This window comes from Arachis stenosperma, chromosome 8 (assembly GCF_014773155.1).
Source record: "Arachis stenosperma cultivar V10309 chromosome 8, arast.V10309.gnm1.PFL2, whole genome shotgun sequence".
In the NCBI taxonomy this organism is placed as follows: domain Eukaryota; kingdom Viridiplantae; phylum Streptophyta; class Magnoliopsida; order Fabales; family Fabaceae; genus Arachis; species Arachis stenosperma.
In genome coordinates this window covers 38,394,297-38,417,997 of record NC_080384.1, presented here as the reverse complement: position 1 = coordinate 38,417,997, position 23,701 = coordinate 38,394,297, and the positions used below count along the sequence as shown (strand labels likewise).

Here is a 23,701-nt window from a genome sequence, read left to right as displayed (position 1 = left end):
CAATTTTTAATAGGTTTCCCAATAGGTTTTAATGTGTTCAATTTCCTTACTATTTAATATTTCTAATAGGTTTTCCAATCTGTGTGAATATTTTGTCAACACAAACTCATTCTTATGGTCAAAGACATTTTTAGTGTTCAAACGCATCGGAAAGAGGAGAAGGTTTACCATACCCGCTCTCTATCTAACTCTTGAGTAGAGAGTATTGTAACAAGACCAACCATAATTGGATCATCACTCCATCACTACAAAGATAACTTATCAAAATTAACACTATAGCAATTCATAGGTCAGCAATATAGCTAGACTCTTAAATAAAATTGATTTTTGTTATTTTCAAGAAATAAATTAATTTAAAATAAAAATTTATATTAACATTAATTGATGAAATAAAATTAATATCATCTTAAAAATACAATATCATCTTATAAAAAATCAATAAAATTTTGTCACGCATATAATTATATTAATAAAATAATTAAAAATAATATAAAATTTTAACTAAACTAAAATTAAATATTAAAAAAATAAATTTTATTATAATTTTAAATTATTATTTATGACATATAATCCCACAAATATTTATATATTATCTTATAGAATCCAAAATAAAATTAAAATTTAATCTAGTATTAAAGATGTTCTTAGAGTTAAAAGTGAGATACAGAGCATTTAAAGAACCTTGGTCATCCATGATGTTTTCATGGGCAATAATTTCTCTATCTTCATGGACATTTAAGCCGCCGACCCCATGGTTATTTAATGCCATACAAACCATACAAGAAGTCGTCCATACTCCCCCAAATACCATTGATTTATACTTTTATTTTGATGTGCTTTCTCATAAACACATGCATGCAGGCATGCTGGGTATACAAATAAGTTTTTACTTATAAAATTTTATTTTGATTAAGAAAAGTATTAAAATTATAAAAAATGTTATAAAATTACTCTTATAGTAATATTTTGTTACGCATCATCAATTTAAATATATCTTCTACCATAAAGTGATATTTTTATATATTGTTAGAGATATAATTATTTATATATTTTTTATTAATTTAAGTTTTTAAAAGAAATAATATTATAATATAGTATCAGAATTTTTATAATTCTTGTTGAATATATATATATATATATATATATATATATATATATATATATATATATATATATATAAAGTATAAGATAAATAAAAAAATTATATAGAAGCATTTAAGTACGCACGAAAAAATTTATTTAATAAAATATGATAGAGATATAATTATTTAGGTGAATTCTATCCTACCCTCTCTAAAATAAAAGGTAGATTACCCTTTGTAATATATACAATTATTATTGATAATTATCTTTTTATCAGAGTTTCAAGATTCACGTTATCTTCTCTTTTCTTCTCAATTGACGCTATGTTTCTCTTGATATTTGATAACAATATCATTTTCATAATCCCCGTCAAATACACTTTTTCTTCTCCAATTTTAAAATTCTAATTTCTTTCAAATCGAATCATCATTTCCAATCAATTAAGTTAGAATTTTGAACTTGTTCTTACATTTTTAATCTCCAATTTTAATGAACACAACTATCAATTTTTCAGTTCTCTTCTTTCTAAGATTTTTTTCGTATTAAAAGATATTACGTTCGGAGAAAAGCAAGAGGGTATGGGTTTGTATGACAGACGAATTTGCACCATAAATAAAATTCTTGTAGGTAATAAATGGCATGAATAATAAAATAATTAATTAATATTTGAGGCGAATGTGAATATTAAAATACTTATTCCATTTTGTTTTATTGTTATTTGAATAATAATTTAATATTTTTTGTGATAATATAATAGTTTAATATGCTCCCATAAATGCATTGGTTTTTTTTTTAATTAGGGAAGAGGTATATTTGGTGAACATGATGAAAAAGATACTGTTATTAAATTTCAAGAGAAACATAAAAAAAAAAGAGAATATAACGAGAATCTTGGAGTTCTGATAAAAGGATAACTTATCAATAATTACTGTATATGTTACAAGGGATAATTTACCCTTTATTTTAGAGAGAATATGGTAGAATTCACCTAATAATATACATTTTTTTAGCTATTTAAATTCTTGAAAATAGTAGTATCATGAAATGAAGTATACTTCATGATGTGTGTCAAGCATGGTATTACTTTATCATAAATACCACTTTGTCATACCTTTACCAAATCTTACAATTTTACCATGAAGAAATATAACTACCTTTGGCAATTCACCTAATTCAAAAGTACGACGAAAAAACAATTAAATCAATTTATTAAATAGATACTTTTTGAAAAATAAAAGTAAACTGTTTTCTTTAATATGTGAAGGACTAGCAACAATGCTAGTCAACTACGCTATTAATCATTGTCAACCATACTCAAGTACTCAACAACCTTTTGAATAAAACGCAGTCCCAGTTTCAAAAAACTAGCCACCATTGAGTGGAAGAATAATGGACCTGCTTCTCCTCACTCTTCATCTTCTTCTCATACCCTTCACAACATCACAACAACAGAACCAAAACTACCCTTCTTCTGGGACACAAAGAAACGATACCTACTGTGACTACCCTTCAGTTTGTGGACCAAATGGGAACTGTGACATTAATCAATCACCAGCATGTTTCTGTTTGGATGGTTTCACACCTAAGTCACCGAGTGGTTACAGTTCAATGGATTATACACAGGGCTGTGTTAGAAACAAGGCTTTGAATTGTAGCACTGACGTGTTTGTTGCTTATTCTGTGTTCAAGGAACCAAGTGGCGGCTACTCTTTGTTGAACCAAAGATTGGGAGCGGAAGGTTGCAAGGGAAGCTGCAAGAGTAATTGTTCTTGCATGGCTTATTCTGTAACTGGGAGTGCATGCAAATTGTGGAGTGGTGATTTGTTTGATGTTAGGTTGGTTAAGGAAGGTGGTCAAGCTCTTTATATTCGAATGTCAGCTTCAGAGGAACACAGTATGTATTAACCTCTTTTAATCATTGATTAATTATTGTCCACATTTGTTAAAAATCATGATTGTCACTGTCTTGTTTATTATTTCTTTTTGTAATGGTAGTTTCATATTTATTTTAAATGGTGAATTGTGGATATCAGAATCTGGAGGGGGAAATCACAAGAAGATAGTTGGAATAATAGTAGGAAGCACAGTTGCTACAGTTTCTGGAATGATAATGATATTGGCCTGTTGTTACATATTCAGAAAAAGAAGAAAGAAGTTAGAAGGTAAATTGTTTAAATGTTAAAATACATTAATTCTCTCTTATGTGATGATACTGTTAAATGGTAATGTTTATTTTACTTAATAATATTTACCCTCTTTCAGTTGTTGTTTGTCATAATTTCCTTTTCTTTAAATAATAAACCATGTTATAACTTATAAGCAGATATGAGATTGAGAGCTAGTGAGATTGTTGATCAAATCAATGAATATGAAGAAGGAGATATAGAGCTTCCATTTCTTGACCTATCAAGAATAGTTGAAGCCACTGGTAATTTTGCAATGGGAAACAAGTTAGGGGAAGGTGGTTTTGGACCTGTGTACAAGGTGAATTTCTAACATGACACTTCATTAATTTCAGAACAAGTAACTTCTGCAAACTTAAGAAATTTTACTTTCTCTGAGCAATTGTTATTCAGGGAACATTAGATGATGGTCGTGAAATCGCGGTAAAGAAGCTTTCGAGTAGTTCTGGGCAGGGGATAAATGAATTCAAGAATGAAGTACTACTCATAGCCAAACTTCAACACCGAAATCTTGTAAGGCTTCTCGGATGTTGCATCCAAGATGAAGAGAAACTGCTGATATATGAGTACATGCCTAATAAAAGCTTAGACGGCTTTATTTTTGGTCAGGATCCATTAAGCTACCCTGTAAATGTAAACTATCTGATTGACATAGTTGCTATCCCTTTATGCCAATGCTTTACTTTGTGACCAAAATATCATTGTATTGTGGTCACAGATCAAACACGGAGAAAATTATTGGATTGGCCTAAGCGTTTCAACATTATTTGTGGGATTTCTAGAGGCCTACTTTATCTTCACGAGGATTCTAGGTTGAGGATTATACATAGAGATCTCAAAGCAAGTAACATTTTATTGGACAATGAGATGGATCCAAAGATCTCTGACTTTGGTTTGGCTCGATGTTTTGGAGGAGATCAAAGCAAAGGAAATACAAAGAAAATAGTAGGAACTTTGTAAGAATTGTTCTCTTTTTATTCTCACTTTTAGTCAAAAGCTAAATAAAAAACCTTGGTAATGATCAATCTAATGTTTGTTTTGTTAACTTACAGTGGATATATGGCACCAGAATATGCTATTAGTGGACACTTCTCAGTAAAATCTGATGTGTTCAGTTTCGGAATTTTGTTGCTGGAGATAATCACAGGGAGAAAAAATAGAGGGATATATTTTCCAAGTGACAATGTCAATCTATATGGACATGTAAGTACATATATGATGAAACTAGTTTAGTATGCTACATTTCAAGAACTCTAACATGATGAATTTGTTGTACTAGGCATGGGATCTATGGAAGCAAGGAAGGTCCTTAGAACTAGTTGATGAATGCCTTAAGGAGTCATGGGATTCGTCGGAAGCGCAGCGCTGCATCCACATTTGCCTGCTATGCGCGCAGCAGCATCCGCAAGATAGGCCGGACATGTCATCTGTGGTTCTGATGTTAGGAAGTGAAATCGATTTGCCTCAACCAAAGTTTCCTACTTTCATCATTGGTGGAAATTCTGATGGCAAAAGTTCTTCCTCTTGTCGAAATGAAATAAGCATTACAGAGGTGGAACCTCGATAACAATTATATATAGCTCTTTCTTAACCTGGACAGAGGAACCAAGGAGGAAGGAGGATCGAGAGCAACGACTGAGGTGCTTCTGCGCAATCGTCTGGAACATCTGGTTGGAAAGAAATAGAAGAGTATTCCAGAATGTAAGCAAAGGTGTGGAAGAAATATTCAACATGACGGTGATGAGCTCCAATGAATGGAAAGGTGTAGATTCCTTTGGTTGTTGATGGCTATGCCGGAAATGAAAGGGGGATTCCTTTTTGTGCTGTTGCGTAACTTTTCTAAGCTTTTTGGTACTGGTGTGTCTGTTAGTTTGTTGCTCCACTGTGTTGTGTTGAGCTCTTGTATTAAAAAAAAAATATAGCTCTTTCTTTCTCTTGTTATAATAGTTAGAATTTAGAAACCTTGGTTGCATATAACATGCACCCCAAATTTTGTGCAGTATCTCAACTTTCATGACACAATGTGGTAATGTTTATGTACTTTATACCCTTTTTACTTTGTCAATGTTCTGTTTTAGCTGTATCTTAACTCTCATTTTAGTGTTAAAATTAAATGGTCGTTTTTTTGTGTGTTCCGAAAAGAGGTTTGTGCAATGACTCAAAACTGTAACACCATGACAAAACCAAAATCATATGATTTTTCCTTTTTAACTTTTAATGAGTAGAGGCACTTTTGAATAATGTATCTGAATTAGAGCTCTGTTGTATAACCAATTCATTCAAACAAGAATTATTGCAAGAAATGTACCCTGCGACAAAGGAATGCATATTTGATATGTTTGAAGTTTAGTTGTTCACGGATTCATGTATTTATCTTTTTGTCCACATGTTATCATTAGTTAGGTTGAATATATTCACACATGCAAGTTTTCCAAAATATCAAAGACTTTGGAAAAGGGAAAATTAATGAAGACGCATTGCTCAAGTCAATATCGGCTGCTAGCCAGAGTCCCCCCAACAAAAAATCTTAATTCCTCAACAGATTTACGACAAGAAAAATGATGAATAACTTCTTCCTCCTTTCTCGGAAAAATTTTTGGTGCATTTTCTAGTCGGTATAGAGATACGAACTAAATTTCAAGAGTACTTAGAATCATTTCAAAGCATTACTTTTTACAACTATACCATAGACACACAAAAATAAGTTATTCAATTAGTTATTATGTATTTGTATATAAATATATATTATTTAATTTATTTTTAATTTATATTTTATATTCAAATATAAATTCTATGCAAATAACTGATTTAATAGCTAATTTTTTTTACGTACACATAACATACTTGTATATTTTATGTATATTAGATAAATAATTGAACTACTATTTTGGTTAAAAGAAATCTTAACCTCCTTTTAGTTTTTTTTTTATTTAAAAAAGCGTTTACAAATTAATAAAATAATTAAAAAGGATGAATTAGAATTTTCAATAACGTTTTTATTAAATATTATCACCAGGAAGAAGAAGCTGAAATTCCATGAAAAATGTGAACCACATATAGTAGTTATCCAAAATTCTCGTTTCTTACAGTCAATTTTAAAACGCTAAATGAAATGATTGGAAAAAATAATTCAACAGTTGTGTCTATATACATATCTTTCTTCACTAGGAAATTATGAAGTTCATGGAGAGAACTATGTTATTCCCATCAAGAGAACTACATCTACTCGATAGTAAATAATCATGATTACTAATAAAGATATTTAAATTTAATGGTATACAATAAAGTGGGAAAACAAAAGAATTTCCCCAATCATCAAGTGTAGAATTTCCCCATTAATATTCTCTAACTTTATTAATCAGTGGTAAAATTCAACACTTGATCCTCTTAATTGAATTCCTCAAATCGAGATGATGTTTTCGTATTGCATTACAAAAAAATTATCTTACGTTTCTGTCACTACAGCTAAGAATATTTAGCATCATAAAGTCTTCCATGTAACGTGCATTCATTGCAATCTTTGACTTCTCAGTTGACAATTGCACAAAATATAGCCATCCTAGAATGTGAACTCATTTATTATGATTGATCACAGTTCTAGAAAATAAGTAGAACTAGACAGCATTAATGTTAATTTTAATACCAAACATTTGAGTTTTGTTTCAAGATCCAATGCTACTATTAAGACATGCCACTAATAAGTTTCTACCTTCTCTTTTTTGTGTCAAAAATTGTTTCAGCAACTGATACCATAACTCACTCACAGTCTCTAACTGAAAACCAAACATTGGTTTCCAAGAATGAAAACTTCCAATTCGGTTTCTTCACTCTTCCCCAAAACTCTAGCAACCGTTACCTTGGGATTTGGTACAACAAGATACCGGTTCAAACCGTTGTATGGCTCGCAAACCGAGAAAAACCAGTCACAACAGAAATACCTGCAGTCTTGATGATAAGCAAAACACAGAATAATAATGACACACTTATCCTCCATCAGAATTACTCTGTTCTGTGGTCTATAACTCCTTCTAGAAGAGCTCGAAATATGGTTCTTCAGCTATTGGATTCTGGAAACCTTGTTCTAAGAGAACAAAATGATGAAAATGAAGAGAATTATCTATGGCAGAGTTTTGATTACCCTTGTGATACACTCTTGCCAGGGATGAAGCTCGGCAAGGATTTAAGGACTGAATTCGATAGGCGAGTAACCGCGTGGAAGAACGAGTATGATCCTTCAATTGGAAATTTGTCTTGGGGAATGGATGTTACCAATTGGCCTCAACAGATGCAGAGAGTAGGATCAATGAAGCAGTACAACAGAGGTTCTTGGAATGGAATTGACTACACTGGTAGACCTACCATAAGGCCTAGTCCAGTTTTCGAGTTCAAGTACTTCGCCGATGAGGAACAAGTCTACTTCATGTTTAGCCTTGTGAATAGCTCTGTCAAAGCTAGGATGGTTCTGAACCAGAGCAGCTATAAGCTCCTGCATTTGGCGTGGGACGAGGCGGCACGAGAGTGGAATGTTTATGGCTTGTTACCAAGAGATTTTTGTGATGACTATGGTGCTTGTGGTCCTAATGGTAATTGTGATGTTAGCAAGTTACCATATGCTTGTGATTGTTTGAGAGGGTTTAGGCCTAAGTCATCAAAAGATTGGAAGGCAATGAGCTACCAAGGAGGTTGCTTGCGCGACAAGCCACTGAATTGCGAAAGCGATGGATTTATTAAGTATGGGAAGATGAAAGTGCCTGATACTGAGAATTGTTGGTACTTGAATCAGAGCAAGAACTTGGAGGAGTGCAGAGATACATGCTTGAGGAATTGTTCTTGTATGGCTTATACGAATTCCGATATTCGAGGAGAAGGCAATGGCTGTGCTTTGTGGTTTGGTGATCTTAATGACTTGAGGATTCAACCAAATGCAGGGCAAGACCTATATGTTAGAGTGCCAGCTTCAGAATTAGGTATGATCTATGTTTATTTGGTTTTGAATTCTTGCTCTAATATTCATTCATTTTGTTTGTCTTAAAATGTATCAAATGATTTAAATTCTCCTTTTACTATCACTACCTTCAAATTCACCTAAATGTTTGTGTTCTTATACATGTGATTTAAAAAAAAAATGAAGATACAAACAATGGAGCCAAGATGAAGATAGGAATTGCAGTTGGTGGTACTATTACAATTTTATGTGGATTATTGTTAGCTCTTTATTTCATATTCATAAGAGGAAGGAGTGCAACAATGAAAAGTAAGGCTCTTATATTTTGAGAAGCATAGAAAACTTCTTGAATTATGTTAGTATGATTAACCTATGTAAGAAAATAACGCAGAGAGTGCATCAGTAGCAGATCATTCAAAGGAAGAACAGGAAGAGGATTTGGAGCTTCCTTTGTTTGACCTATCTAGTATAGTTAGTGCTACTGACAACTTTTCAATCAACAATAAGCTTGGAGAAGGTGGTTTTGGACCAGTATACAAGGTAATATAGATTACAAATTAATTTAAGAAGCATTGAAGAAGAAAATCTTTTGCTTGTCACAGTATTTTCAATTGATAAATTGTAGGGAACATTGGAAAATGGAGAAGAAATTGCTGTCAAGAGACTTTCTAGAGGCTCCAAACAAGGTGTCAAGGAATTTAAGACTGAAGTCGCATTAATAGCTAAACTTCAACACCGTAATCTTGTAAAGCTTTATGGATCTTGCATTCAAGACCAAGAGAAATTGCTTATATATGAATATATGCCTAACAAAAGCTTAGATTTGTTCATATTTGGTAAGGAATTTAGTCTTCAAATCCATCTTTAGCCTTCAACACGTGTAAATATTAACTTGTATGAACGCATATCAGATCAAACCCAACGGATGCTGATGGATTGGTCTAAGCGATTTCACATAATTTGCGGAATTGCTAAGGGTCTTCTTTATCTTCATCAAGATTCAAGACTCATAATTATTCATAGAGATCTCAAAACGAGCAACATATTATTGGATAGTGAGATGAATCCTAAGATATCGGACTTTGGCTTGGCTAGAATTTTAGAGGTGGACCAAACCTCAAAAACTTCGCGCGTTGTTGGAACTTAGTAAGACTCCTAAACAATTCTTAATTTCAATTATACCATTCTAGACTTGTCAATAATAATGTTTATTATTATATTGTTTATTAGTGGATACATGGCACCAGAATATGCATTAGATGGAAACTTTTCGGTAAAATCAGATGTCTATAGTTTTGGTATTTTATTGCTGGAGATAATATCTGGAAGGAAAAATAAAGGAAACCATCGCCAGAAAGACGGTACAAACCTTATTGAATATGTAAGTGACATTCCAATTCTATTTCTGATCTATTCATACATAATTACTTACATTACCATGAATGATTCATAATTTGGTATGTTATAGGCATGGAATTTCTGGACAGAAGGAAGGCCTTTAGAATTGATTGATGAATATATGATAGACTATTGCAATATCTCTGAAGCATTGCGATGCATCCAAATTGGTCTTTTGTGTGTGCAACAAAATCCACATGATAGACCAAACATATCATTTGTGGTTATGATGTTAGGTAGTGAAATTCAATTGCCTCTTCCAAAAGAACCAGCTCTTTTTGTTGGAAAGTATTCATGTCAGGAATATTCTTCTTCATGTATAAATGATGCACCTTCTGTTAATGAGTTAAGTATCTCAGATTTAGAAGCTCGTTAGGAATCAACACTCAATTACAACGTGTGTAACAAAATATTTTATGGAAAATGGCATGATCATTGGCCTTTTATATAGTTTTTTTCTATTTTCTTTTTACCTATATGCTGGCGTAATATGAAGTGATTAACATTAGTTACAATATTTTTAGCAGAAAAAATGTCATAATTTTAGGACTTCATGAGTTTAAAATGATCAAACATATGAAATATACCGATAGGAATCCATTTAAGATCTTGTGAAAAATCAACATTGTGTTATTTTTAACTAACTTTTCTAGTAAAGACCAATACAGAAAATTAAGCATGCATGAGGAATCTCTAGAGGAAAAGCAGAATTTATTGTTTCTAGTCTGTAGTTAGCCATCTATAAAGTACACACATTTCAGACACAACACTCATCGACACTCGTCTGACACATTTTAGACACAACACTCATCGACACTCGTCCGGCACGAATGTCTTCTGTGTTCAATTGTCTTAAAAACAATTCTTTTACAGACATTTTTGGATATACATAAATATCATTACGTGTCAATGTGTCCAACTTTATTTTTAACATGTATCCTTAAAATGATTTTAAAAATAAAATATATTATTAATTTTTAAAATAAAAAATTTAAATATTTTATATAATTAAAAATATTAAAAATAATTTAAAAAAGTAATTTATATTTTAATATCAATAAAATACTAAAATATCATTATAATTTACCTAAAAAATATTTTATATTTAATATAGATACCAGATTTTGTGTCTTATAAGAATTTTCGTGTATCCAATATCATATCATATCTTGTATTCCTGTCAATATTCATGCATTATAGTTAGCCATTAATATTTAAAAATATATTATTAAATTACTAAACTAAAAAAAATAGAATTAATAACTAAAAATAAGGGCTAAAATCAATACATTCCAATGGCTCTCAACCATTTCTCTTTTCACAATAAAGTTAAAATAACATAATGTTTTTCAAGCGTAATAGACAAGGCAACAAGAATGAACCAAGAATGGTTATGTAGAAGTCAAAGCTCTTACCTTCAAAGTCAACGAGAGAAATATACAAACCACTTACATACCTTATAAGTTACGTACAATTCTTTGGTGGGAAGATGGAACCCTTGAACGGATTTAACGACAGCTAGAAAATTGGTTCATCAGAAGAGAATTGCTCAAGACACATAAAGATTTGGATTGACTGATATGAATTGACTTATATAATGTTCATCTAATAATCTAACAGGAAAAATAATATAGCTTAATTTGAAAATAATGGTCAATTTTAAAGAAAAATAAAAATTTATTTTAATTTGATTATGAATTTAATCGTGATACATTGATCACAATCATCCAATATATGACTTTTTTTAAAAAAATAAAATTTTATTTAGATGATTTTTTAAATAATAAATTTAAAACTATATTTTTACTAATATATGATTAATTGTTTTTGTATAAATTCTTTTTGACTGACAGTATGAAAATTAAATTTTATTTTAAAATAAATAAAATTAAAATTAAAATATGAATGTAATAGTAATACCGAAATCTAAATGTGATAAATTTAGTATTCATATGTCAATAATTTTAAGATTGAAAAAAAAAATCGTTTTTCAGAACTCAATGAAAACATCTATAATAAGAGCCGCCATAAGAACTGGTTTATCCAACTATCTTCTTAAATTATCCTTCTAACTCTCAGATATTTTTCTGATTTCTAAACCTAAAGTCAAGACCATAGTTTATTTTTGACAATGACATTCCTCAATGCAAATGCATAATAATATCGGTCAGCATTGACGCCCATATTCACATTTATTCAACTCTGCTTTGTGAATTATGAACATCGAGTGATTGAGTCAAAAGGTAACTAGCAAACAAAGATTCAAAATTGGAAATTAAAAGAAGAGTGGGAAAATAATAATTAAAAAAACGGTAGCCTATTACACTGTTCTTCATTCATGTGTTCTTCTATTTGAACTGTTTTAATTTATGCATTGCTGCAAAGACATCACAATATTGTAAACATGCAAAGAATGAAAAACTTTCACCACTTTGTACCAATTATTTTCCACCTTTTTCTCTATTTTCTTCTCTCCAAAACCATAGCTGCAACAGATACCTTAACTCAATTCCAGTCTCTAAGTGAAAACCAAACATTAGTCTCCAAGAATGGAGACTTTGAACTTGGTTTCTTCACTCTTGATAACTCCACCAACATCAATTATTACCTTGGCATTTGGTACAAGAACATCCCAGTCAGAACCATAGTATGGGTTGCAAATCGTGAAAAGCCCGCCACAAATCACAACTTTGTTGTGTTGCTGATAAACAACACAGCAAATAGCACAATCCTCCTTACTCAGAAAAACAAGAACACTGTTCTATGGTCTGTGAGCATATCAAGAAAACCCAAGAATCCAATTCTACAACTGTTGGATTCAGGAAACCTTGTTCTGAGAGATGAAAATGATGAGAATGAAGAGAAGAACTATCTATGGCAAAGTTTTGATTATCCTGGTGATACACTCTTGCCAGGAATGAAGGTTGGGAAGGATTTGAGAACTGGTTTCGATTGGCGTGTAACGGCGTGGAAGAATGAGAATGATCCTTCACCAGGAACCTTGAATTGGGTTATGGATGTTACCAAGTGGCCTGAACCGATGCAGAGGATTGGAACAGTGAAGCAGTACAATAGTGGTCCTTGGAATGGAGTTCAATACAGTGCCAAACCAACAAACAAGCCTAGCCCGGCTTTCGAGTTCATCTACTTTGCTGATGAAAACCAAGTTTACTACATGTTCAAACTTGTTAACAACTCTGTCAAAGCTAGAATGATGTTGAACCAAACCACAAACAAGATTATGCAGCTTGTGTGGACACAAGGTGTTTGGAAGATGTATGGTTCGATGCCAAGGGATTTTTGTGATGAGTATGGTGCTTGTGGTCCTAATGGGAAATGTGACATGGCTGAGTCTCCAAATGATTGTGAATGTTTGAGAGGGTATAGGCCTAAGTCGCCAAAAGAATGGATCGGATTGAATTATGAAGGAGGTTGCTTGCGCGACAAGCCACTGAATTGCGAAAGCGATGGGTTTATTAAGTATGTTAAGATGAAGGTGCCTGATACTGAGAATTGTTGGTACTTAAATCAGAGTATGAACTCGGTTGAGTGCAGAGATAAGTGCTTGAGGAATTGTTCTTGTATGGCTTATGCGAATTCGGATATTGGAGGAGAAGGCAATGGTTGTGCTTTGTGGTTTGGTGATCTTAATGACTTGAGAGTTCAACCAAATGCAGGGCAAGATCTTTATGTTAGAGTTCCTGCCTCAGAATTAGGTATGGTGGATATGTTCTATTAAACTCTTAATTAATCTTTCACTAATATATTTATTTATGGCTAAACAGTCTTTTGTTTTGCTACACAATACTTGCTTGATTGTTTAATATAGCTTAATCTAAATTATTATACCATATGGTCTAAGTTTTCTTATGACTATCATTGAGATTGAAATTCTTTGTTTTATGTGAAAATAAAATAAAATGAATAATTGAAGAGACAAGAAATGGAAGCAAGGTCAAGATAGAAATTGCAGTTGGAAGCACTATTTTTGTTGTATTATGTAGCTTGCTCTTAGTTCTCTACTTCACTTGCATAAGAGGAAGAAGTTCCAAGGCCAAAGGTAAGCATTTTCTATTCTGTTATGAGGTTCAGAAAAGCTGCTTCTGAGTTATGGAAGCTATGATTAACTATGTGTGAGAATATTGATGCAGAGAATGCAGCAATAATGGATAGTTTCATTGAAGAACAAGAGGGTCATCTAGAGCTTCCATTGTTTGATCTATCTAGTTTAGCTAAAGCTACTGGTAACTTTTCAATCAATAATAAGGTTGGAGAAGGTGGTTTTGGACCTGTATACAAGGTAATACATATGATAAGATATTTTGGAAAAATTAAGAACATAAGCTCATTAATGAATTGGAATATTGCAATTGATAATTGTAGGGATTATTGAAAAATGGGCAAGAGATTGCTGTTAAAAGACTTTGTAGAGGTTCTGTACAAGGGCTCAAAGAATTCAAAAATGAAATTGCGCTGATTGTTAAACTTCAACATCGTAATCTTGTGAAGCTTCATGGATGTTGCATTCACAATGAAGAGAAAATGCTTGTATATGAATACTTGCCAAACAAAAGTTTGGATCTCTTCATATTTGGTATGTAATCTTGATTCTCTATTGTTCATACTTCAAAGTAGTTGTAACTATGTAGAATTCATCTTCTGGTTTTGATCAAATTTGAAGAAAATGTTGATTTGTATGAAACTTTCTAGATCAAACGCGGAGAAAGCTCTTGGATTGGTCCAAGTGCTTCCATATGATTTTTGGGATTGCAAAGGGTCTCCTTTATCTTCATCGAGATTCAAGACTTAGAATCATTCACAGAGATCTTAAAGCAAGTAATATCTTACTTGACAGTAAAATGAATCCTAAAATATCGGATTTTGGCATGGCTAGAATTTTGGGAGGAGACCAAATTGCAGCAACGACGCGACGAGTGGTTGGAACATAGTACGAACACTTAACATTGTTAATTAGGTGAAAACTCAGGTGAAGTCGACTTCACGTGAAGTTGATACTTGAGAGCCGTTAGATGATTTGAGTGATTTGATTAAATTTTTATCCAACGGCTCTCACGTATCAACTTCACGTGAAGTTGACTTCCCTGAGTTTCCACCTGTTAATTATCATAACTGGATCGTACAACTTATTTACTTAATCATGATATTTCTTGTCTTACCTTTGTGCATTAGTGGATATATGGCACCAGAATACGCAATAGATGGAAACTTTTCAGTAAAATCCGATGTCTTTAGCTTTGGCGTTTTGTTACTGGAGATACTATCCGGAAAGAAAAACAAAGGAAATCATTGGGAAAATGAAAGCACAGACCTTATTGGTTATGTAAGTGTAAACTAAACCAAGTTATATGATATTATATTATGCATATCAATATGATTCTGCCAATGAATTAAGTATCGAAGTCTTAGAATCTAGATGAGAAGTATTGCTTAGTCACATCTCCAAAAGTTCTACTTATTCACTTTTTTTTTGGTAATTTAGAGGGGCTAAAGCCCAATCAACTTATTCACTTTACAACCTTAGCAATTCTACCAAAAATATAAAAGAAAGTTGGCCCAATAAGGCCCATACTGGTGACGAGGCAAAATATAAAATGGTATAAGAATTTCTTAATCTTTTATGTGAAATGGGTTTGTGCTGTGTGAAGCGTTGCCAAAAAATCAGTCATGAGAAGCAAATCTTGAGTGGGAACATAACCTAATTGTTTCTCAATGCAGTAATCCACTATTTGAAATTTTTTATTATTAGGTACCACTTGTTTAAAGCTTACTTAAGCATGGTTTGAAATAATTTCATATTTCCTTAGATATGAGGACAAAATATGAAGTCTTAAATAATGCTATCTTGTGAAATTTACTTCTATGGGTTTCAGACTTTCAGTCAACATTGGCTGCTCAACTATTCAAAAAGATGCACAACTTTTTAATTAACCAATTCCAATTGGGGTAAGGTAAATCAAAGTGAGAACACTTTGTTTCCAGATGGACCTAGAACAATTACTATTAAGTCCGCAACAGATTTAGCCTCAGGGAAATGGACAACTAATTGGAAGTTAGGTTTCCCACCCCCAACAGAACATAAGTATTCGCGGATTAAACATTTAAATTGGGCCTAAAAAGTTTTAGATATTTTACTTTTTACCAATTTTTTATTATTGTAGAAGTTCTTGAAAATTTAGTTTCATATAATGAATTGATTTTTTTTTGTTATTTTAAAGAGATTAATTTATTTATAATAATATATTTTTAGAATTTAGTTCTTTATAATAAAATTTATTAGATATTTATTTATCTAATATGTATATCAAATGTTTAATAAAAAATTATGGAAGGATCAATAATCTACATAACAAAAATATTTCTAAAGAATTTTAGAATAATAAAAATTTATTAAAAATTAAAATATTGAATCTAAAATTCATTGAAAATTAATTTAAGTATTACTCATAAAATATATAGGACTACTTAAGAAAAAGACATGCTTGGTGCCTTCCCATCTCATTAACTTAACATATTTAAATTTTCATTACATCAAATAAACATTTAGCCCACTTTTTTTTATAAGTGTGAAATAAAATCAATTTGTATTAGAAGTCCTGTGTTAATTTTTATAAAGTGTAAAATAATCACTATCACTTGAGTTAATTTTTTTTTTTAAGTTGAATTAATCCAACTTTTATATATAAGAGAGAGAGAGAGAGAGAGAGAGAGAGAGAGAGAGAGAGAGAGAGAGAGAGAGAGAGAGAGAGAGAGAGAGAGAGAGAGAGAGAGAGAGAGAGAGAGAGAGAGGAAATTATATAATACGGATGATTAGAAAGAACAAAACTAAAGTCTTAAAAATGAAAGGAACAAAAGTATTAAGGACAAATTAAAATTATCTGGGTGAAATTAGGTAAACCCTACACGTGGCAATAGTAGAAATCTATCATACAATAAAATTTTTCCTTCAAAATTAGAAACATACAATAATAATAATTATGTTAAGTGTTTATTAAAATTAATTATTAAAATAAAATATATATTAAAAATAAATTAATATATATTTATATATAAATATATAATGAATAATTTTAATAATTAATTTTAATATATAAATAATATTTTTGGAATAATAATTTAGTATAATGTTGCTAGGTTGAAACCATACATAATATAATATAACGAACCAAAATATTTGGCAAGCCAGTGCCAGAAGTCAACTGTCAATTGCCATATTGGATATTGACGGTTCTGTCCTATTGATTGGATTTTTAATTTATTTATTTATTTATTTTTAATGCAAAGACGATAACATCAGTTTCTTAAATATCACATCTAAAATCTAACCTAGGCTTTGCTAGCAACTAGCATACAAACAACATGAAGTTCTTCAGTGCTCATCTTTAGGGGAAAGAAAAAATGAAAAAAAAAAATCATAGTTAATAATCATTTCTCTCTGTAAAATTGTGAACAGCCACACCTCAAAGCGTTGAAAAAATATAGGAAGCACTCGATGGAAGTGCTTCTTTCTTTGATGCTATTCAATCTTCATCTCCTTCTTCTTGTTCTTCTTCCTTTCACCTACACCAGTGTCTCAGCTGATTCTTCCTCTGGGTTGAAAAATGACACCATGTGTGACTATTACAGATTTTGTGGAGCAAATGGGAACTGTGATCTTACAAACCCAAAACTATGCGTGTGTTTAGATGGTTTCACACCAAAGGACCCAACTTCCTATGATTCCTCAGACTTCAAAATGGGATGTGTTAAGAACAAAGCATGGAATTGCAGCACTGATGTGTTTGTTGGATACTCTGTGCTTCATGAACCAAATGGAACTTCTTCTTTGTTGAACCAACAAAGCCTGGGAGGTGAAGATTGCAAGGGAAAGTGCTCTAGTGATTGTTCTTGCATGGCTTATACTATAATTGGGAGTGGTTGCAAATTGTGGAGTGGTGATTTGTTTGATGTTAGGTTCGTTAAGGAAGGAGGTCAAGGTATCTATATTAGAACACCAGCTTCGGATAAAGGTATGATTTTTTCTTCACTTGGGGTTAAGCATGTGTTGAATTATTTTCTAGTTATGCTAGTGTTAGTGAATACTAATAAGTAGTAGTGGTGAAGACCCCTGCAGTTATCTTCATGTAAAGTTGATAGTTAGCTGAGAATCATGAGATTATTTGATTGTTACTTTTGATTAAATTGTCATTTTTGGGGTTAAGCATGTGTTGAATTATTTTCTAGTTATGCTAGTGTTAGTGAATACTAATAAGTAGTAGTGGTGAAGACCCCTGCAGTTATCTTCATGTAAAGTTGATAGTTAGCTGAGAATCATGAGATTATTTGATTTGTTACTTTTGATTAAATTGTCATTTAATGGTTCTAAACTATTAATTTTATATGAAAATAATTGCACGTCAGTTTCTGCCAAATAGTAATTTGGTGTTAATTAGTAATTAGAGCTTGTTTTTATTTGTTTGGTGATGATGAGGCAGGGAAAAAGGGTGGTGGAGGGGGAAATCAAGGTAAAAATGAGGGATTGGTAGTAGGAATAGTTGTTGGGAGCACGATAATTGTGATTTCAGGGATGATTCTGGCTTCTTGTTGCTTTCTCAGGAAGAGAACACAGTCAAAAGGTACATCCATTACTGATCAGAATAGTATTTAGTTTCCTTCTGAATTAGTTATTGGTGGCTGATTAATGATGATGATGAATTGATGATGATGTTTGTTTACAATATGTGCTACTTGCTTGACTTTATTGCCCTGTTTTTTTTTTCCACTTTTCTTAGAAGAGAAAAGTTAGTGGCATGGTCAATTCAAGGAAAATTTCAAGTCACAAGGAGAAATATGAATAAATGTAGCTTTTATCTTTTACAAAATGAAAATAACTAAATCTTTTCTCAGTAATATTATGTTAAATTTTATGTAACTCGGCAAGAAGGTGATCAAGAATTCGTAGCTCTTTCATAATTCATTTCATTGTTATTTATATGGTTTGTGTTAATTCAGCACATAGGTTACTTAGCTTCTTTAGTTTTCTTCATGACAGTTGGGAAAAGCTTATAATGGCATACAATCATAATAGTCATCTAACATTTCTCCTTGTACCAATGTAATTCACAGTTTCTCCTTCACATTCTTTAGTGAAGCTCCAAAAACTATAATTATCACCAGATACTATGTGGTATATGGCTAATTTCCCTCTTTCATTTCCTCAATAAATAGCATTGGGACATGTAAGGATAAATGAGATGGTTAGTTATCAAACTCATACCAATGAACAAAAGGAAGATCTGGGGCTTCCATTATTTGATCTGAAAAGAATAGCTGTGGCCACTGATAATTTCTCCCCCAACAATAAGCTTGGAGAAGGCGGTTTTGGCCCCGTATACAAGGTAAAGTTCTAATATGCTAAATTAGTATTCAAGAAAGTAAGAAACAACAACACAACTATATCTAAAGAACTTTACTTTTTATGTGATATTGTTCTTTAGGGTATACTAGATGATGGGCGACAAATTGCTGTGAAGAGGCTTTCGAGTAGTTCTGGTCAAGGCCTACATGAGTTCAAAACGGAAGTAAAACTAATAGCTAAACTTCAACACCGAAATCTTGTAAAGCTTTTCGGATGTTGCATCCAAGAAAAGGAGAAACTACTGATTTACGAATACATGCCTAACAGAAGTTTGGACTATTTTATTTTTGGTAAGTATCCATTAGACTACTCTATATATTAGTATAAATCTCTTGTTGACATAGTTGCGAATCCTTTCATGACAATATTTTAATAGTGATTACAATATCACTGCATTGTAACCAGATCAAACACAAGGGAATGTTTTGGATTGGCCTAAGCGCTTTAATATCATTCGTGGGATTGCTAGAGGCTTGCTCTATCTTCATCAAGATTCAAGGTTGAGAATTATACATAGAGATCTTAAAGCAAGTAATGTTTTGTTAGATAATAAGTTGGACCCCAAGATATCAGACTTTGGTTTAGCTAGAAGTTTTGGAGGGGATCAGAGTAACGCAAATACAAACAGAGTTGTCGGAACTTTGTAAGTTGTATTCATCTTTGATCACCTGTTTTTCTTTCTCTCAATATTAAAAAATAAATTATTAGAATTTGATACTAATCAATCTATGTGTTTGTTATGTCTCTCTATAGCGGATATATGGCTCCAGAATATGCTGTTAATGGACAATTTTCAGTAAAATCTGATGTCTTTAGCTTCGGAGTTTTAATACTTGAAATCGTATCCGGAAAGAGAAATAGAAAGTTTTATTATTCAAACAACAACGATAGCCTATATGGGCATGTAAGTGTAACAAAGTTTTAAATTCTAAAATCTAATTAAATAATTTGGTGGATTCTGTATTAACATGGTTTATAATGTGTGTAATAATAGGCATGGGATTTATGGAAGCAAGGAAGGTCATTAGAGCTTGTAGATGAAAGCCTCAAAGATTCATGGAATTTGAGTGAAGTAGAACGTTGTATCCACATTGGTCTCCTTTGTGCACAACAATATCCCCATGATAGGCCAACCATGTCTTCTGTGGTTCTAATGTTGGGAAGTGATTTTGATTTGCCTCTACCTGAAATTCCTACATTTTTCATTGTTGAACCTTTTGATGCTTCAAGCTCCTCCACTGGTAAAAATGACTTGAGCATTACAGAGATGGAAGCTCGATGACCAAAATCACATATAAGTTTTTTTTTTTTTTTTTTTTAAGTCATTATAGTCGCATTATTTATGTAGTTGTCATCAGATATAGATAGTATAGTCAGATTTCTGATTATAGTTGCATTATTTATGTGTATCATAAAGTTTTGTATAGTTGTAATCAGATACAGATAGTATAGTCAGATTTCTGAATGTTCTTCTAGATATTATTACCAAACTTTTCTATTTTTTATGTAAAGGTTAGAGGGTTTCTTATGTGTGAATTTACTAATAAAGTCTCATATGGTAGTTAGCAAAAATGTGAACCTATAGCCTTTTAAAATACAGATAAACTTTTGGCTAAAGGAATTCTCAATGTGAATTCACCAACAAAATGTCTCAGTTATTAATTAGCAAAAATTGAACTTATCTAGAACGTTTTAAAATATACATATACTTTTATGCTACCTGCGTCACTTTCCATTGGCTTCCACAAGTCAATGTGGTCTTTATGATGAGGATTATATATTATTATCTCCATCTTATATTTATTATGAATTATAAATTTAGATAAAGCAATATATTAAAAATGTTATATTTGAACAAATATTAATGTATTTGTCGGTTTAAAATTTGGTGCAACATTAATAATCCAATGAATATATATATAAACAAATTATAACTAAATTTATTATGTTATAAATGAATCATATCTTTGATCTCTTTAGATTTTATATTATCATTCAACTACATATTTCTATTTCTAATATTTATATCATAGTTATAATTAACTGAAAAACTTTTTATTAATATGACAATATATACTTAAACGATTAAAAAATGGCTAATTGAAATGGCAGCTAAAAATAAATATTTTAATATAATACTTTTTATGGTTACTAATTGTCAAAAGAATTTTAAGGATATTTTTAACAGCTATTTAACTATCATAAAAAATATTTAGTATTCTTAAGAATTAATAATTGTGTCAATATGGCAATATTTTTGTTGGCCTTACTTTTTAGTTTTTACAGGAAATAAATAACTTATCTACAAAATATAGTATTCAAGTCAACGAATTGCTCACCATATCATAATTCATAACTACCCAAAATAAAGTTCTTGTTGTTGTCCCAACACAAAGAAGGTTCCAAAAACTGAAGAAAATGTTGGGTGTCCTCTCCATGACCCCTTTGTCTTTTTCTTTCTTTACCTTTTTTTCCCCTCTCACTAGAGTCCTTAAGCACAACGTGTACCTTCATTTAGAGAAAAGACTAAACATGTTTCCAGAAATTTTCCTTTGCAATAATTTTCTTCGTTTCTAGGTAATGTTTAGACACTTTGATTATTAAAGATATACACATTTATCACTTTATTTAATATTTTAGAATATTAACAATCTGAAATAAGTTAAATTTTAGAATAAAAAATATGGGTAAAATACTAAATTGGTCTCTTATATTTGGACGTTATTCTATTTTTGTATTCAAAGTTTAAAGTGTCCAATTTAAATTTAAAAAAATTATTTAACTTTAATGTAGTCTTACCGTGAGATCAAAATCAAATAATTAACGAAATATTTTACATAATAGCAATACAAGAACAAGGTCGATAATTTGGAGAACAAGTATAGGCTCAAAATCAACCGTGGATGCATCAATATATTTAATTATTTATTTATCATTCTCCTTAGTTCTATAGAAAATATTTCATTTAAATTATAAGAAAAATGATAAATAAATGTATTAATACATCCACAGTTAATTTTGTACTTATAGAACTTATACTTGTTCTCTAAATTATGGACTTTATTCTTATATTGTTGTTATGTAGGACATTTTGTTAACTATTTAACTTTGACTCCACGATAATACTATATTAAAACTAAATAAAATTTTTTTTATTTAAATAATTCACTTTAAATCTTAAAAACTAAAATAAATTTACATCTAAATATAAGAGATCAATTTAAATATTAAAAAAAATAATAAAATATCGTTCTTATCCATTATAAGTTTGCATGGTGTGTCATAAGTCATAATTCATAAATCATAAGTCATAACTACTCCAAATAAAGTTCCTCGATGTTGTTGTCCCACCACAAAAGAAGGTTCCAAAAATACAATTAAACGAAATGTTGCATTAAATTCGCCTAGAAATACCTATCGTACAATTTTGAAAGGGTCTCCAGGATTAGATAACCTTCAAAATTCAATATAATATCATAATCTTTTTGGCTTGACTAACCAAAGCACAAATCATAACCACACACCCCCCACCACGACCTTTTGAAAATCATTTGTATTGTGATCAACTGATCATCGTTTTCATTTGTCAAGAGTCAAGACTATCAACGTCATACTCGTTTCCTTGCGAGAGTGGGCGTTAACTCAATCGCACATTAATGAATATTGTTATTAGTTATTATTATATTGGTTAGGCATTGACCCCCGTCGTCGCATTTTGCATTTTGCATTTTGGCACTTTATACATCAATTATTGTTGAAACATTAGCCTACACAGCCAACTGGCCAAGAAAAAAAATTGCAATAACTTAAAAATATATGTTAGGTGAAAAGATATATAGCGGAAGCTTTATTAATTGTTTAAGGAATTACTCCCTCCCTCCCTCGGATACTACAGTTTCCCAGATATCCACTCCCTAATCCCTATTTTTATTAAAAAATTAAAACGATTAGTCTAATTAGACAGTGATAAATAAATGGCCATTTTTTGGAAGAATGTAAATTGCATTGGATACTAGAAAATCTCGTTTAAACTTTAAATGTAATAAATAATATATAATAGTTAAATCAGGGTTTTGTTAAAACATTAATTAAAATTATTATAATTAGAATATTTTAATAAAGCTAATAACTCTTTTAATTTTTTTTATACATTGAGTATATTGAATGGCTTAATTTTTTATTTTAATATTTTTAAGCAATGCCCTAAAGTATATTTTTAATTAAATAATTTTTCATCATTTCAAATGGGGTAAACCACCAAAACCATCTCCTATACCTACTAGTACTTTTGATAACAACAAAAATAACCTCAAAATATTATAAAACATGATAAAAATAACTAAAAAAAAATATTTTTTATATGTCAAGCAATAATTTTTGTATTGATAAATAAATAAAAATTTAATCTCTAGAAATTTTTTTCATTTTTTTTGGTTTTTAACAAAAATAAATTACAAAAAAAGACTTAATATAAAATTACTAAATTTTAAAAATAAAAATATCTCATTATTTTAATTATATTTGTAAAAAATGTATTAAAATTCAATTTTTAAATTAATTTTTGAGAATTTATATTTAATTTTAGATATTTTTGTTATATTTTAAAAATATTTTTTATTGTTAATAAAAATAAAAAATATTTTTGTTAGCGTATTTAAAAATTGGGAGCAATTTTAG

General features: G+C 30.8%; 2 protein-coding genes across 2 annotated transcripts; both read left to right on the top strand.

Moving 5' to 3' along the window:
* Nucleotides 1–2,406: 2,406 nt before the first annotated feature.
* Nucleotides 2,407–5,331, top strand: LOC130944325 (G-type lectin S-receptor-like serine/threonine-protein kinase SD1-1). The gene is made up of 7 exons (XM_057872603.1): nt 2,407–2,977; nt 3,117–3,245; nt 3,407–3,567; nt 3,660–3,870; nt 3,985–4,222; nt 4,319–4,469; nt 4,546–5,331. The coding sequence occupies exons 1-7, from the start codon at nt 2,473–2,475 to the stop codon at nt 4,831–4,833; spliced, it is 1,683 nt and encodes a 560-aa protein (XP_057728586.1). The 5' UTR covers nt 2,407–2,472; the 3' UTR covers nt 4,834–5,331.
* Nucleotides 5,332–6,916: 1,585 nt separating this feature from the next.
* LOC130945953 (uncharacterized) lies at nt 6,917–20,501 on the top strand. Its single transcript, XM_057874640.1, has 18 exons — nt 6,917–8,233; nt 8,398–8,520; nt 8,603–8,751; nt 8,837–9,047; nt 9,123–9,357; nt 9,442–9,592; nt 9,680–9,982; nt 12,125–13,338; nt 13,614–13,669; nt 13,761–13,909; nt 13,993–14,203; nt 17,067–17,636; nt 18,102–18,242; nt 18,835–19,004; nt 19,104–19,314; nt 19,430–19,667; nt 19,778–19,928; nt 20,019–20,501. The coding sequence occupies exons 1-18, from the start codon at nt 6,955–6,957 to the stop codon at nt 20,304–20,306; spliced, it is 5,850 nt and encodes a 1,949-aa protein (XP_057730623.1). The 5' UTR covers nt 6,917–6,954; the 3' UTR covers nt 20,307–20,501.
* The last annotated feature ends 3,200 nt before the right edge of the window (nt 20,502–23,701 follow it).

Excerpts from the sequence above, each read along its gene's own strand:
- LOC130944325 (XM_057872603.1), top strand. The coding sequence starts at position 2,473 with ATGGACCTGCTTCTCCTCACTCTTCATCTTCTTCTCATACCCTTCACA. Across the intron at positions 2,978-3,116 it reads GTCAGCTTCAGAGGAACACA|AATCTGGAGGGGGAAATCAC; the intron begins GTATGTATTAAC and ends TGTGGATATCAG. Across the intron at positions 3,871-3,984 it reads CTTAGACGGCTTTATTTTTG|ATCAAACACGGAGAAAATTA; the intron begins GTCAGGATCCAT and ends TTGTGGTCACAG.
- LOC130945953 (XM_057874640.1), top strand. The coding sequence starts at position 6,955 with ATGCCACTAATAAGTTTCTACCTTCTCTTTTTTGTGTCAAAAATTGTT. Across the intron at positions 9,983-12,124 it reads TCTCAGATTTAGAAGCTCGT|TCTCTAAGTGAAAACCAAAC; the intron begins TAGGAATCAACA and ends ACTCAATTCCAG. Across the intron at positions 19,668-19,777 it reads AACAGAGTTGTCGGAACTTT|CGGATATATGGCTCCAGAAT; the intron begins GTAAGTTGTATT and ends GTCTCTCTATAG.